This window comes from Glycine max, chromosome 17 (assembly GCF_000004515.6).
Source record: "Glycine max cultivar Williams 82 chromosome 17, Glycine_max_v4.0, whole genome shotgun sequence".
Taxonomy (NCBI): Eukaryota; Viridiplantae; Streptophyta; class Magnoliopsida; order Fabales; family Fabaceae; genus Glycine; species Glycine max.
This window is the reverse complement of record NC_038253.2, coordinates 41,314,597-41,331,289: the sequence shown is the minus strand read 5'-3', so window position 1 is coordinate 41,331,289 and position 16,693 is coordinate 41,314,597. Positions and strand designations below refer to the sequence as shown.

The following is a 16,693-nucleotide window of genomic DNA, read 5'->3' as shown; positions in this document are numbered from 1 at the left end:
CTCTAACATCATAGTATTGGGGAAAAAACAAAATATGTACTAAGGTTGTGTTTGTTGGATTTGAATTTAGAGGGAGTGAATGTTGTCGTAAGTTGTTGCTATATACTTATAGCTCTGCTGACTCTGAATTAATGTCACACAGAGATGAGATTACATATATATTCGTGCTCAAGAAGTAAGAAAGAAAAGCCAGATAAAGAGAAAACTAATGATCAGTGAGCGTGTCACACTGCCATATACTCCACAGAGGAGTATAGAGAAAACTAATTATTAATAATAGTAATAAATTACATTAATTACCTCTGAGATAATATGAGGTTGTGTGTGTGACTGTGTGAGTTCTTAGATGACTTTTGTAGGTAGAAAGCACGGATTATTTTGCTGAAACTTTCTGTGAGAAGAGATTGATGATTGGTTTTGGGATTGTACATGGGTATACTTTTTTGGTAGTTACAGGCCATACTGTACACCTTATACAGGGTTATCTACATTCTATATTTATCAATTAATACATATATTTGCCTTTAAAAAAATGAGGTTGTGTTACACTGATTTTTCTTGTTTTTTACGTGAACCAAAATATTTTTTTAAACCGAAAATCTAAATGATTAATGTTTTGAAGTATTAAGATTTATTTAATGGGTTGATATTTTTTAAGATATATTTTTATTTTTTTATACGCATAAACTAACAATTGAATTTACGACTACATGTTTAAAGAATAATCATATTACATATAATTATAATAATTAAAATGTATTTAATCATTTTTGTTGATTGCCTTTATATACTTAGATTAGATTAATTTTAGACATAGTAAACTTTTCCATAAAAGATTTTTTTATAATCTTGTTTTTAAATTATAATATTAAATTATTTCTATAATAAAATATTATATATATATATATATATAAGATTTTAAAATGTTTAAACACTTTATTTAATTATAAATTTTACCATTCAACTTTTATAATTTTCTAAATTTTATCATGTAACTTTTTTTTTATGAATTCTATCATTCAACTTTCTATTATTTTGTGAATTTTATCATCAAATTTTTATTAATTTGCAAATTTTACCTCCCAAATTTTCAATTTTTGAATATTTTATCATTTCATTTATAATAAAATGATGTAGTTTTATTTTTCTTTAACAATTTGTTTGTTTTTTACATGTCAGTGATAAAATGTAAAGAAATTAAAAAAGTTGAATGATAAAATTTATAAAACGAAAAATTAAATAATAAAATTATAAAAATTAAATGATAAAATTTAGAATTAAATCTAAATAGTTTTCAGAAATTGTGACAATGGAAACAATTTGTTTTATATAATTAAGATGGACTAAATTTTACAATCCAACCTGACTCGAATCAATAGTAAAAGGGTCCGTGTGGTGTCAAATTATTTGACAGGTCCAAGTGAAAGTAGTAAAAGGGAACGGATCTTTTGAAGTGACATACATTATGTTTTTCGTATTGTAACATAAAAATATCTTTTAAAACATATCCAAAACGTAAAAGAAATAGTTATAATGTCCTTAATTTGTTGATGGACAAATTAGCATCTTCATGCAACAGCTGTATGATGTATTAGTAAATCCCTCTCAACTTTTTTGCCTTTTCCTTATCTTGGTTGCATTGCAGCCTTGTTGGCAGACAACTTGTTCTTCGGCTTTGTTCACGACCAGTAAAACTTTAACATTCTCTTTTTCAGATCCCTGATATGAGTTATATCAGCCAGGTTACATAGCTTATCTTTCTGAGGAAATTAGGTCAATCAACTTTATTTTATTAATTTGTTAATTTTTTATAAACAACAAAGATCAAATGTGTCATTATTTTTTAATCACTCAACTAATCTTATAAGTCAACAAACTTTATTGGATCAACTGTGTAAGAGTAGGCAATTGCAAAATACTCTAGTACATTTTGCCCTTTTTGTATATCTAACTTCACGAAACAATACCACAATATTTACTTATATTTACTAGCAATCGCTACATATGTGACCCTAATTTAAAATATTTAAAGCAACCTAACAATAATTAACTATGTTATTCATGGTCGGAAATGAGGAAAATGTCACATATTTAATCTTTGTTGATAACAAAAAAAAAACTAATAAATTAATAATTAATATTTATAGATTAAAAGAAGTTCATTGACCTAATTTCCAAAAAATAATTATTAACTCGTGGACAATCAAATATATATTTATTGAATTAAAGATATATTCTATAATTATCTAATAAAAATTAATTATATTATTTCTTAATTTAAGATATTTTAATAATAATAGAACTAAATCATCTAATAATTTTTCACGTTGAAGGCATAAAACAATATTTGTCCTGTATTTACCCTATATATTTTAATTTGTCCTCGTATACTAGTACTAGTACATATGTTTAGCCTCTTGGATTATATTACTAGGCATTATACTGATATTCTTAGTGTTTGACTATTCCTTAAATGTATTTACAGGGGATCTTTAATGAGGTGGGTGAAAACTGTTTTGTATTAGCGTCTTGTGTTAGTCTAAACTATGTAATGGATTTGAATATTTTTTTTATATATACTCAGTTTTAATAATATTTTTTAGCTTATAAAAAAAAGGTACTTATACTTCTTTTTAATTCTCTCAAGCATCCATGTCTTTGTACCTTCGTGCGTTTTTTTTATATAATATTTATCATAAACACTCAAATCAACCAAAAACAAATACAGGTAGCGTTTATAAGCATTATTTATATAGAACAAAAATACTTTTTTTTCTAAAAAAATCATGAAACTACAAGAAAAAATATATATATTTTAAATGGGTTAGTATAAACACACACAAAGTTGTATGAGTCATGATGGTCATTAGAAATAGTGGAGATAATTTTTTCACCAGTGACGGAGATAGTGAGAAAAAATTGCATGTATTTAATGAGAGAAAATTAAGAATATTTAATTGAGATCATTCTCTTAAATTTTATATTCTAATTCATAATATGAAAATAGATTATTTAGTAATCAGTATAAGTTTTCATGTCCAAAAAAATTCATAAGTACTGTGCCTCTCAAAAGAAGAAGAAAAAACTATCGATCTCTAAGCGTGTGCTAATAGTATACTAAATGCTTTGGCTCACCTTACCTTAAATTAAATCAGACCACCAATTGTACAACAAATTCCTTCACAATTCAAATGATTGATTATGAATATATTTATTTATATAAACAGATTTACTTTACAAGACACTATTTTCTCTTTTGCGATGTTTTATTCCCTTTTTCTCTTTTTTCTTTTGCATACTATTTTTATTATTTATTGTTCACCTTTATATGATTGCCCCGCACCCACACCACATATTTTAGCCTAAGGAATACGAAATGGAATTCCATTTCCAATTCACTACCTATTTCTTCTCTCCTCTGCCCACGACCTTTTACATGTTCAAATGGATGTGGCAGTGGGAGTGGGGGACAATTCATACAAAATTAAATGCATTAGGATAAATATAAACCACGTAAGAAACACCATTAAAATAAAATAAATTCACGATGACAGCACTCCGAGATATTTATTTTGGAGTGGGTGGGGGTAAGTAATATTTTTATTTGATAACTATTGTAATTAGAAATTTGGGTTTTTAGTATTATTTCAAAATATTTTTATATAAATTTGGATTCTCCAGATCAATTATACGATTAATTAGTGATGGAAACTTAATCATATTTAAAGTTTTTCATTCTTTTTTAAAAAAATAGTTCTCAAAAACTCAACTTTTGTTGTTGTCTTAACTACACTGGGTTTGGGCAAGTAATATTGCATGATGATAAATTTTCATTTTAGCATAATCCAGCTGTGTGCCGCCGCATCCAGCTGTCAAGGTTGGCTGCATCAGCTTTAGCAATCCTTTTCCTACTTTGTGCAAATAGTTACTCTTCCTACTCTCCACACACTTATTATTGCATCCAATTCCATCTATCACCATCTATCAAAGCCAAACTTGACGGAGGGGCACTTCAATTACAGAATTTTTGGCTGTTACATTAATAATTCAGCACTTGTAGTTTTCCGTGTACATGAAAAAAAATTGAACCCTTCCGTGTATTCTTGCAATATGTCATACCCTCCTCATTCCCAATAATGCAACCTACCTAGTCCCGTAATATGACCCTCCTAGGGTCGGCCACGAACATTTACATAAATTATGCAATGCAATGATACATGGGAATCGAAATGTACTAGGTAATAACGCTTCCTAGCTCACATCATTTGACCTAAACCCTACGCCGCCAAATTTATACAAATAGTCGTTTAAATGGCATATCATACTCACCCACACTGGTAATTACCCAAACCAACAGCACAAGACTTGATTATCATTATTCATGTCATATTTTACATTAGTACTAACTTGGTTTGCATCAAGTTATTTAGAAGCAAAAAAATTGTTGTTCATAATAATCCTATCAATTTTAAATAAAATTACTTTTTATAGATGATACATGTGATTTAATTAGATAAAAAAAATCTGATTTGCATCATGTTTTAATTGGTGGCCGACCCTTTAGGTAAGTAATTTTTCATTTTTTTTATGAATGTTACCTTATCACTTGACTTGTTTTTATGATCTCATGAAATATCAACTTTTGGGTTAAACAACTATGTGTGCAAGTCCAGACACAAATTAAGATAAGACTATGGAATTGTTGTTGTGAGGTGTGGGCAAGGCTAGCTATCATATATTTTAGCCGCGTTTCTTGATGCTTCCAAGATCCCTTTGAGTTTTCACTACCAAATTTCCCTCACTAGTCACTAGCCACCACATCACAGTGTCCCACTTACATATTCTCACGTTTATATAATTCTACCCGTACTTTAGTACTTACCACCTTCTGTTCATACCTCATATACAACTCTTATCAACACTATAAATACCCTCCTCATTCTGCTTCTCATTCCACGCACTTAGCAATCAATCAAAACATTCCCAATAACAATAATATACACATCTTCAATTAAGCTCCTTCTCCTATAGCCATGGCTCTTTCTAAGCTTATAATTGCTTCCCTTCTTGCGTCGCTTCTCCTTCTTCATTTCGTTGATGCTGATCAATCGGTACATAAATATTCAAATATTCTGCTTCTTAATTTTTCCATATAAATATGTTAGCTCTCTTTCTTGTTCGTTTTATGTAACCAAGTTAGGTTGAATTTGTTAATTTCTTTTAACTAAGTTCTACTCAATTAAATTAACTAATTTGACCATGTTTTTGAGGAACCGCAGGCACATGCACAAACGCAGGGGTCTCTTCTTCAGCAGATAGGTACTAACTAAAGTTTCATATATAAAATTCATAACTAATTTGAAATTGGAAGTTAAGTATACAAATTTTTTATGTGTTGATGGTAATAATTAATTTCAGATTGTAACGGAGCATGTGCTGCGAGGTGCCGTTTATCATCTCGTCCACGCCTCTGCCAAAGAGCTTGTGGAACTTGTTGTAGACGCTGTAACTGCGTGCCACCTGGCACTGCTGGAAACCAAGAAGTGTGTCCCTGCTATGCAAGTTTGACTACTCATGGTGGCAAACGCAAGTGCCCTTAGACTTAATTGGACCACTATCCTATGCATGCCTTTGATTTATATTATAAAATAAAAATAATACTATATATAACATGTTAATTGCTTAATATGTGCTTTAAGAGTAAAGAATAACATCGTGAAATCAAATTACCCCTTTTTCAATACGTGTTGAATCATCGATCTTGGTTTGTAATTTGGTTGTATATTCACAAAATTAATAAGTATATTGTGATGTGATTAATTCCCTTCTCTGTTATGGTGTACTTGCCTTCCCTGTATTGTCCATCTCCATCGTCTGTCTATTAATAAGAATTCTTATGTGATATTTTCATTTCATTTATCGTATCATCTAGTTAATGTTTTATAATTTCGTTATTTGTGTTTGACACTTTTCAAATTATTTTATATTTTACCATTCAAATTAGTTTCCACTCAATATTATAAATAATTGTAGTATTCTTAGCTAGCTTGCTAATTAAAGCTTAATAGAAATTGTCTTTTAAAAATATAAAAAATTTATTAGATGTTATTAACGTCATTTTATAAGAAAGTGTTTGTTTCACCGATTATTTATTTAATTTTAGGAATATGGAGTTGAGAAAATTTATTCTCGATCACCTTTATTATGAGATAATAAAATACTTATTGTAAGACTTATTACACATTTTTTAAATACTCAAAAATAACATTCTCATTATATATTTTCAAAAAAAATATATTCTAAGATTAAAGAAATAGTCTCTGAAACCAACGGCGTTTATCAATCAGATGGACCAAAATTGGCTCTCGACGGTGTATAGGAACATCGAGGTCATCATATATTAAAAAGGGATGATAATATTTCTTAGGCATTTGAATAAAAATTGTGCTAATTATGTATTATTAAAAATATATGACTTGAATTCTGTATTATGAATAGATAGTAGATAAATATAGATAATAAAAATAATAAAGATTTTTTGAAAAAGCATTAGATTATTTTTCTTATAATTAATTTCATTACAGTTTTAATCTCTTTAATTTCGTATGCGTAATTTTGATTCCTTGAATTTTTTTTGAGCCAATTCAGTTTTTAATAATTTAAAATTAAGCGAATTCATCATTTTCTTTAAAAAAATATTTTACTTAAATTTTTTGAAATATTATTTTATATACAAATATTTAAAAAAAAATTGAATGAATTTATAATATGAATTTAGGTTCTAAGAAAAAAATTGAATAAAATTTAATATTTTACTTTGCATGTTTAATAAAAAATTAAAATAATTTAATCGATTGAGTTTATTTAAATTTTAAGAAAAAATAAAAAAATGAAATTGTAAGTAAAAATTGATAAAATATCAATTTAGCTTTATCTTAAAAATAAATAAATTTAATCGTTTAAAAAATTACAAAACAAGTCACCCATAATTCAAACTAAAAATTAAAAACATAATTAAAACTTTCATGAAAATTAAAAGATGAACATACATAACAAACACCATATCACTGTCTTGATGTTGATTGCTGACTCACACGTGCATCAGCGTGTAACATTGCAGAAACCAAACACGTATATTTCATTTATGTGCATGACAATTACTCATGGAATAATTTGGGACACATGCTATTTACATTTGAGATATTATTAATATATTTTCATTTTTATCTTATTTATTATTTTCAATACATCACTTATTATATTTGCCATTTTTCATTTTTCTTATCCTTTTTCCTTCAATTAGATCAAAATGGGATGTATGTTTTTCATTTTCTTTTACATTTATATCTATAAAAAAGAAATTTCTGCACATATATTACCGTTATTTGTACAAGTTTGTAATCTTAAAAGGGAATAAATTGTGATTTTAGTATCTGCATGTATATAATGCTCTCACATTTGTTCTTGAATTGAAAATAAAAATAAAAAAAAATCTAAAAATACATTTCATCATTTACAAGAGCAGGATTTCGTGCCGTTGGAGAACTTTTGCCATTATACATTTGGCTAATGGCAACCTTTAAATACACAACATGCTACTACTACTAGCTCGTTATTTATCTAAATAAATATAATTTAAAGCATGTATTCAAAATGTGAGCCATGGATATTCATCCAATAGTTTCAAAAGTGTGTTAACCTAATATTACAGACCAAGACGACAAAAAACACGCCTTTCCCTCCTCCTACTTCTTCTTCTTGTTCAATAATGTCAAGCAATTCCGGCATATTCAGCATGCAATATGTCGCGGAGTGATGAAATGGGGTAAACTCTGTTTTTGTTCCGGTAGTGGCAAGTGGCAACTGTATGAATGATTATGAATATAATACCATCGTGGAGGTGTGGTGAGAGATGGTGTTGTACATGTCACATCACTCACATGTGTGTGGTGAAACTCGAGAAATTATTACTAGTTATTTTGAGTGAATACAACGTTTCTGTTCCAATCAATATATTTTTTCCCACACAAGAACTCGGTCAGGGGGTAAAAAGTTTTTAACATTGATATTTTTCAATTATAAAAAATTATCTTTTACAAAAAAAATATTGAGAAATAGTTTTTCAATAAACTATTTTCACTAAGCATCAAAATATAGTCTTTTGATTAAGTGTACGATGATAAACGAAATGAAAAGTTAGAAAGCATCAAGACATTAGATATCAAAAATAGAGATTGAAGATACAAAAGTCTTTAAGGGTGAAGATCGAAGACAAATATCGTCAACGTTAAAGATGACAATGAGAAATTATGGATAATTAGGAATTATTACTTATAAATATTAGTTTGTACCATTATAATAAAGGTTAAAACATATGTAACACACTTATATCCTATTAAGTCTACATGACGTTTACATATTGACGAGTTAGGACAATATTTTCAACCAATATTTCAATTTCAGATTTTATTTTTCTCTAAACCCTTTTACTTTTTTCAATCCCTACTTCTTATTATTATCGAAATTACTATCCAAATTATTATGAGATTTCTATTAGAATTATTTTCAAAATACTATTAGAATTATCATTGGAATCAATATTATCGAAACTTATTACTCTTTTGTTTATAATTTGTTCCAATGATTAATCTTTGATATTGATAGAAGTTTAACATATAGACCCATGACAAAGGGCCTACCAAGAAGATAAAAGGCCTCCAAAGGAAAAATTGTCTCATTCCTCAAACATACATATGGGATTCTGTTTGTTAATGAAAACAAACACAAATTTCACAGTTAAAAAAAGTATAGATTAAACTAAAGAAGAGAAAAAAAAAAATTAAACAAAGTATAAATTAAACTAAAGAAGAGAAAAAGAAATTAAACTCAGTGAATAAATAGAGTGCAAAAGAGAAAAATAACGCACAGTCAAACCTAAAGAGAGGAGTCAAGCGTTTGTGTCATGCAAATATGTGAGTTTTCAAACATTAAGATTGTTAGGTCTGGATGATCATGTGTCTCATCCAACCTAGATTTTTATGTATAACATAAGTATAAATTATTGATATTCTAATTAGTTTTTGACAAGTAGACAAGATTATTATGTTAAAGGAATATCATCCGCATCTATAGAAATAATGCTTTGTTTTAACTTAGCATCCAACACGCTATATTCAATGAGTGTCCATTCTTATGCATAACAATATAACACGTTGTCATAAGGTAAACTTGTGCTTCCAGTCTCAAAAACTGTGTCACGAAAAAGGGAAGTGCTCATGTACTGTTTTATTCACATTCTATTTGTCTCTCTTACATTTGAATAACTAGTGTTTGAATTTAAGAAAAAGACAGTATATAAGAGAATAGAAGGCTTCCGTGAAATATTCTGTTAAAGGTCGCTTTCAGAGTGGACAAAAAGCACATGGCATTATCTGTATTTCAAATAAATCCTTGTCATTCAGAGCTTGACATGTCAACCAATTCCTCTATGTGAGACAACAGTCCTATCAAGATAACGACGCAAATCCCGCAATGGATATCCCATTGAAGTCTATAAAAGGATGTCTCCCTTAATGAAGCACCTGACGAAAAATGAGAAAAAGAAAGAACAAGAGTGAATAAATATTTGAACAGAAACTTTGTTATTCACACAACAAGTTTTACATTGTTATTATCCTTTGCAAAGCAAAGTAATTCATATTTGTGCTTAATTATATATTCACTCTTTGAGTGTTAAAAATACTTGTATTCAATCAAACTTTCGTTTGTGAAAGTCAGGAGTGACTTAGTGTTAAAAAAATACTTGGGTTCTTTGATACTGGGGGAGTCTAAGAAGATACCAAAAGTGATGTTAAGAATACTTGTAAAGTTAGGAGTGATAGGTTATAATACTTGTTTGCTATCATTTATTGATTAGTGAAACATTTTACTAGTGAGTAAAGGAGAACTGGATGTAACTCAAGTTGAAGGAATTAGTATCAATCAAGTTGTTCGACTTCTCTCCATATTACTTTATTAAGTATTCTTATTACATTTCTCTAACATCACTTTACACATAGTGTTTATTTGAAAAACTGTTTTAAGAAACCCCTAGTAATCATTGGACGACCACTTTGTGTATTTTCTGTTGTCTATTTGTTATTAGTGAACGAACAATGTTTGTCTCTATTTTATCCATACTTTCTATTATTGTGAAATATTTTTTTTATCTTTGATAAACACACTATTCAATTCTCCCTTTTTAGTGTGTTTCTTGCATTTTCAAAGACTAAATATGTAATTAAGTGGGAACAATTTATTTAATTGAAGCACATGTATTTAATTTCCATCCTTTACCAAAAAAAAATTGGGTTGATGACAAATAACTAGGGTGGACCCATGAAGGAAGTAGGGGGCCTTGGCCACCCTGAATTTTTTATAATTTTTAAAAATAATAGATAAATATTATATATATTTTAAAGAGATTGATTTTTTATTAAGTAAATAAATCTATTTTTTATTCGTAGAAATTAAACACAATACTAGAGAGTTTACAACTTTGGTCAACCAATTGAGTCAAACTTTCTTGGTGTAAATAAATTTAACTTGAAAATGAATATTATATTTTTTTTAAAAAAAAATTATGTAATTATTTTTTATCTCTTAACATTATTTTTTTAATTATAAAATCAACAGTAGTTTTTTAAGAAATCTTATCGCAATATATTTTATCAAATTTAGTGATTATATAATCACTTTTATCTTGTAACTTTTTAAAAATTATAAAATTAATGGCAATGTTATACTTTTTAAGAAACCTGGATCTAAATATTATATTTAATTAAATTTTAGTTATTACATAATTAATATCTAATTGTTAAATTTTATTTTCTTGTAACTCAACGAGTTTTTATTTTTCAAATCTTATAGAAACAAGACCTGATAAAAAAATTATCATATAAACAAGTGTCATTGTATTGATTAAAGATTGTTATAATTTTTAAATTATGAAAATACGCAATAACATTTGTTGTAATGATGAGTTGTGACATTGACAACATTAACAAAGAAGGAAAGATACCCCACCACACAATTTTTTTTTTAAATTTCTTATATTTTATATTTAATATTTTAGTAAGAAGACTACACTTTGTTAGAAGATAAAAGATAAATTTGTTATCAAATGCTTGTTAATATACATTGAACAAAAATTGTTAAAAAATTAGTAATTATTAATTATTTTCATGATATATATGAGAAAGAGGTTGTGTGTTTTTTTTTGTGATGAGACGTTATGTATTTTAATAAATTATTAATGTAATTTAACATATTGAAACAACAAATTATAATATTTTGTATAAAAATTAATAATATATAATTGTTGGATTTTTTATTTTTTGTGTGTGTGTGTGATTGCCCCCCCTCCCTCCTCATCCCATTCTTGGTCCGCTCCTGCAAATCACTCATCACAAATATGTGATTAATGTTTGACCCATTGAAATTGAGACACTCATGCTTTTTTTTTTATTCAGGAAAAAAGTTAGACTATGTTCAAATAAAAAATAAAATAAGCCCATTTTGAAGATCTAATAAAAGGGTCAAGCCCAATTGACTGTCATCGTAAGGGATGCAAAGTTAAGCTAATCATATTATAAAAAAAGGTTATCATAACATTGCTCGCATAATAATAAGTTGCCAAGGCAACAGCCTGTAACTAGTAAGGCATCGCAACAGTAACAAATTCCCAAAATTTCCATTATAGCTAGCTAACGAAATCATCACTCACATTTTGGTTTTTTTATTAAAAAAAAAATCATTTTTCCTTATCTCCAAGAAGATCACATTAGGTTTCAAAATTCATCCTGAGTAAACAAATGTCGTTTTTAGAAATATTTATTTCTCTTAAAAAGCGTCTAGTTAGGGAGAAGTCGTGAGGGTGACAAAAACCTGCACAAGTTATGGTTCTGCCCCATATAGGAATGTGATGATGGTTACTTCAACCTCAACCTCATCTTATAAACAGTGTTGTCACTGTCATAAAGCAGTCCAGCTGTTTCCCATAGTATTTCTTTCCTTTAAAATCAAGAACAAGAACTGCTAAGTAACTTTGGGTTTCATTTATTTCACCCCAACTTTTGGTTAGCTAAGTAACTAGAAGCATGTAATAGGTGTTGTCTAATGTGAAGTCTTAGCAAGGGCCTCACCCGTGGTTTCTTATTTGTCACCGTTAGAGATATTCATATTTTATTTAACGGTTGAGATTTTGGGTGGGCAAGTGATTAATCCAATTGCTTAGATCTTCAACAATTTAACTAGGCCTTAATTGTAAAAATAGTTCCCCTATTTATCACAACTTACTAAATTGACTCCCTTATAATTTAATTTACCAATTGAGTTTCTCGTTTTTTTTTCAATCTAACTATTTAAGTTTTCGAAATTGAACGTTAACTGTCACATATCATAATCCTATTATGAAATGTGGTTGTCAATGTTACCCTTTAGCTGTCCAAATTTGGGATTGGAGATTAGGATTATGACACATGATAGTCAATGTTATCCTTTAATCGTCAACGTTCAATTTCGGGATTAAAGACTTAAATAGTCAGATTGGAAAAAAAATGAAGGACTTAATTGATGAATTAAATTATAGGAGAATCGATTTAGTGAGTTAGGATAAATAGGAGGACTATTTTTGCAATTAAGCCTTTAACTAAAAATTACAACTTAGTCCTTTTGCAATATGGTTGTAAAGGAATCATAGAATACTTCAAAGTGTATAGTGGCATATACCCAAAATACTCTTATATCTAGAATGTGTTCACCAAAAACAAAGAATGCAAATACTCCTTTCTCTAATCTCATCTCAAAATTACTTTACCATGGATTCAAAATACCACAATTCCAATATTCCTACCCCTTCCAAAAACAACCAAGACAACAACAACATCTCAACCCATAATATACTCAAATCTCTTATCAAATGAATATACAAATGCAAAAAGAAGGATCGGAATGGTCTTCAAACAAAAAGAAAAACAAAAACAAAAACACAATTATAAACAAGAAACTCACTTAATTCTCAATATGTTATTCTTAGAAAATAACTAAATTTTAGTACAATAAATTATGAAGCAAACAAAAAATAAACATTATAGAAAAATAAGAACTAAAAACCAAACAACCCAAATCTCGTTGTAGATCTCCACATGCCTAAAAAATGCAATGGTGATGACGATGGTGATTGTGCATGCGGAGCAACGTAGATCTGGGTGTTGGAGGTGACGTAGCATGGAATAGGGGTCATCTGAGGTACTTCATGCATGAATGATGTTATTCGTGTGGTGATGGTTAGAGTTGTACGCAAACTTGGAGAGGACAAAGACATGGATAAAGTTGATGTGGAACCAAACGCCACCAAAATGAATAGATCCACTCCCACCAGGCTCAAACAGTCCATATTCGCCACCTCTGAGTGGATTTGCTTGCCACCTTTGATTTTGAAGATCTAGGTTTTGTATACCAACGGATGCCTCAAGAATAGATCTGGGTGTTTTGGAAACACTAGGGTGATTTAGATGATCTTCGCATAAGGAGGACAAATCTCACAGAGGAGACGCAAAGAAGAGGAGACGGTTTGGGGATTGAGAAGAAAGGCGAATAGTGAATCAAGAGGCCCATATTTGCAATTTTTTAATGTAATCGACTATTACCTCCGACAACAGGTATAATTGATGAACCACATGTGAAACTGTTTTTTAAGACTTCACCATAGACAACACCATTTCAATATTGTCTCAAAATTCATTTACACCCAATTTCTAAACATGCTCTTAGGGGTGGCAATGTGAGGCTTGACTGGTTGGCTTACTGGCCCTAAAAAATGGTAGGTTGGATTAGGTGACTCAACATGCAAGTCTGCATTAGTTTATCCTGTTAATCCGATGGGTTAATGGTGGGACAAGTTGGTCCGTCATATATATAATTTTTTTTATAAAAAAAATGTAAATACTAACAAGTATTTTTTTAAGTTTATAGAATCATTCAAAAATCAATATATATTTATTATTGTTTTTATAAATTCAATATCTCTAATTCTGATAAGAAAATTTATATTAAAATCAAATTTAAGATAAATAGTTTATATACTTTACGTTCTTTAATTAAATTTATTTATTTAAGTTAATTTTATAAAATAAGATATTAAAATATATTATTTTACTTTTAGTGAGTTATCCCATCAATTCACCCCTAAATGAGATCGATCAAGATTTTGAACCCATCATTAAAAGGTGGACCAACCCATCCTATCTCAATTTTGATAGATAGTGATGGGTGGGTCAAAATAAGGTAGGATAGATCGGTTTTATCTCCCTATGTGTACTCAAAACTTAAGCCTAAGACAAAAGAAAAGAAAAGAATGTTCACCATCAAGCAAAGTGCAAATTCTAGAGAATCCTATTTGACACAATTTCATTTCATGAAGAATAATCTCACTCCCATATGATGAAAGCATACTCTTCGCATACCATACACATCCATGACGGGATTGGGTCATTAATTGGCCCAATATTTACATTTTCAACAAGCTGGCAAAGTCTCGTATATGTAAAGAAAAATGACAAATATAAATGGCACACTACTTCTGATATAGATGTAGATGAGACTGGGATAGAGTCATGTCTATTAATTAAAAAGTCCTCAATTGAACAATCTATATTTTAAGCTAAATAGGAGACATTGATAAAAGTAGCGAAAACATTTTATTTAGATCTTTACCATTTAAGTGTAATGGATTTGAGCAACAGAGTTAATTGTAACATCTCTCAATGACTAATCGTTGTATTCAAATGGATTAGATGACTAATTATATAAAGTAAATTTTTGGTATACAGAAAATGATATGTAGTTCTAATTAATAGGATAACAGCCGTAACCAGTTGAACTTTGCTTTTTTGGGCATGGATGCAATATGTTAATTTGCAAATGAGGGGTCTCTTTTCTTGAGAGTTAATAGTTAATCCATTGAAGATCAATTCAACAATCAAAGCTTGCATCTTTCGAAAGCTTGACACTCATCGATCATCATTTTTACCTTTAAGACACGAATGAAAGACGAGGAATTATTCTTTTTAAGAAAGAAATATTTCCTTTTTTAAACAAAAAAATTAAGAAATATTTATTAAAAACAAAGTAAGGTGAGAAATTTCACTTTATTAATAATTAATCATGTGCCATCTAAGATGGATACATAAAACACCCAAGCTAGTTATTACACGCGTTTGAATTCATATATTAAAAGACAAGAGTCAATGAATGGATATAATTAATTATGGACATTTATGTTTTCCACCGTGGGTGGTCATATTTGCATAGCATGAACACTCTTCATAATGACCATAGGTACCCGAAGGCACACAATTGCACCGCTGACAGCACGTCCCACATGCTCTCTTGCACAAATTTGGTCTTGATGATAATTGACACCTCCGATTACATTCAACATCACAATCTACAATATATTACAATAATGCACCTCAATTAATAATTTCAAATTTATATATATATATATATATATATATATATATATATATATATATATATATATATATATATATATATATATATATATATATGTGTGTGTGTGTGTGTATATGTATATAAACACTCGATTGTTTCAAGAAAAAGACACGAAGGAATTAAGCAAACCTTATAACTTCAGATTATAGGAGGAGTAAGGTATTTTACTTTTTGACATTTTAAAAGTTCTTTATTAATATAACTTTATAAAATAGAATAATATGCAATTTATTATCCCTTTTAGTATAAAGCGACAGTGAAAAGTAAAGTAAGAAGAATTAAAATGATTTTTTTATAAACTAAGATCGAGATTAAAAAAATTATTAAAATATTCAATCTATAACATAGCATCAAAGATTAACTAGAAGGTTTACTAAAGGAATTTCTACCGATCGTTGGCGGGGAAGGGCTAGGACTTGATCCCTCTACCGTGTTCTTGATTACCTGATACTTTAAAAGAAAAAAAAAAAAAAAAACTATCAGCAATTCATTTTTAAGGTTTTCGGGAAGAAAAAAATATAGAGAGAGCAAAACAATTTTAACATATAATTAGGATTTACCATTGTATCTGATTCCACCAGATTCACAATGACCAGAGAAATGAGGATTGAAGCAAGGAGCGCCTTAAAGATGGCCATGACTTGAAGATGAGAATTTTGTTTCTTTCACCGGATCAAGAGGCTTTGTGACTTGTATGAATGAAGAGAAAATTGTTATATTTATAGCCCAAAATTGCATGGTAATGGGATAAATGTTGTTGCATACTTGCATTTATGGCCCACATTGAAGAATTCAATTAAATTAAGCTGGGTCCCTTTTCTTTTTGTTTAAGTTTTAGATGGAAAACATGTTAAAAATTAGGGTTTATCTTTTGGTTTTTATCCATAGAAATTGAAAACATTATTAAAGGATTATAACACTCATATATCCTCCTCAATCAAATGAGCTAGATCCAATTAATAAATTAGGATTTGTCTAATTAAGTCAAGTGACCAAGGTAAAAATGAGCTTAAACAACTTCATATTTAATGATCAATAAATTTTAAACATTTGTCATGTTTTAAATTTTACCATTAATGTAATTATTATCATATTTAATGTTTTATTCTTTCTCCAAAATTTCATGAGCTTGTTTAAT

The 16,693-nt window shown here is 28.7% G+C and overlaps 2 protein-coding genes across 2 annotated transcripts; one reads left to right on the top strand and one right to left on the bottom strand.

The window, feature by feature from the left end:
* Window positions 1–4,904: 4,904 nt before the first annotated feature.
* Window positions 4,905–5,920, top strand: GASA29 (gibberellin-regulated protein 29). Its single transcript, NM_001250090.3, has 3 exons — window positions 4,905–5,111; window positions 5,280–5,319; window positions 5,419–5,920. The coding sequence occupies exons 1-3, from the start codon at window positions 5,034–5,036 to the stop codon at window positions 5,598–5,600; spliced, it is 300 nt and encodes a 99-aa protein (NP_001237019.2). The 5' UTR covers window positions 4,905–5,033; the 3' UTR covers window positions 5,601–5,920.
* Window positions 5,921–15,170: 9,250 nt separating this feature from the next.
* GASA28 (gibberellin-regulated protein 28) lies at window positions 15,171–16,247 on the bottom strand. The gene is made up of 3 exons (NM_001251755.3): window positions 16,116–16,247; window positions 15,945–16,005; window positions 15,171–15,487 (listed from the first exon to the last, which is right to left on the bottom strand). Exons 1-3 carry the CDS (start codon window positions 16,191–16,193, stop codon window positions 15,306–15,308), a joined length of 321 nt encoding a protein of 106 aa, NP_001238684.1. The 5' UTR covers window positions 16,194–16,247; the 3' UTR covers window positions 15,171–15,305.
* Window positions 16,248–16,693: the final 446 nt, after the last annotated feature.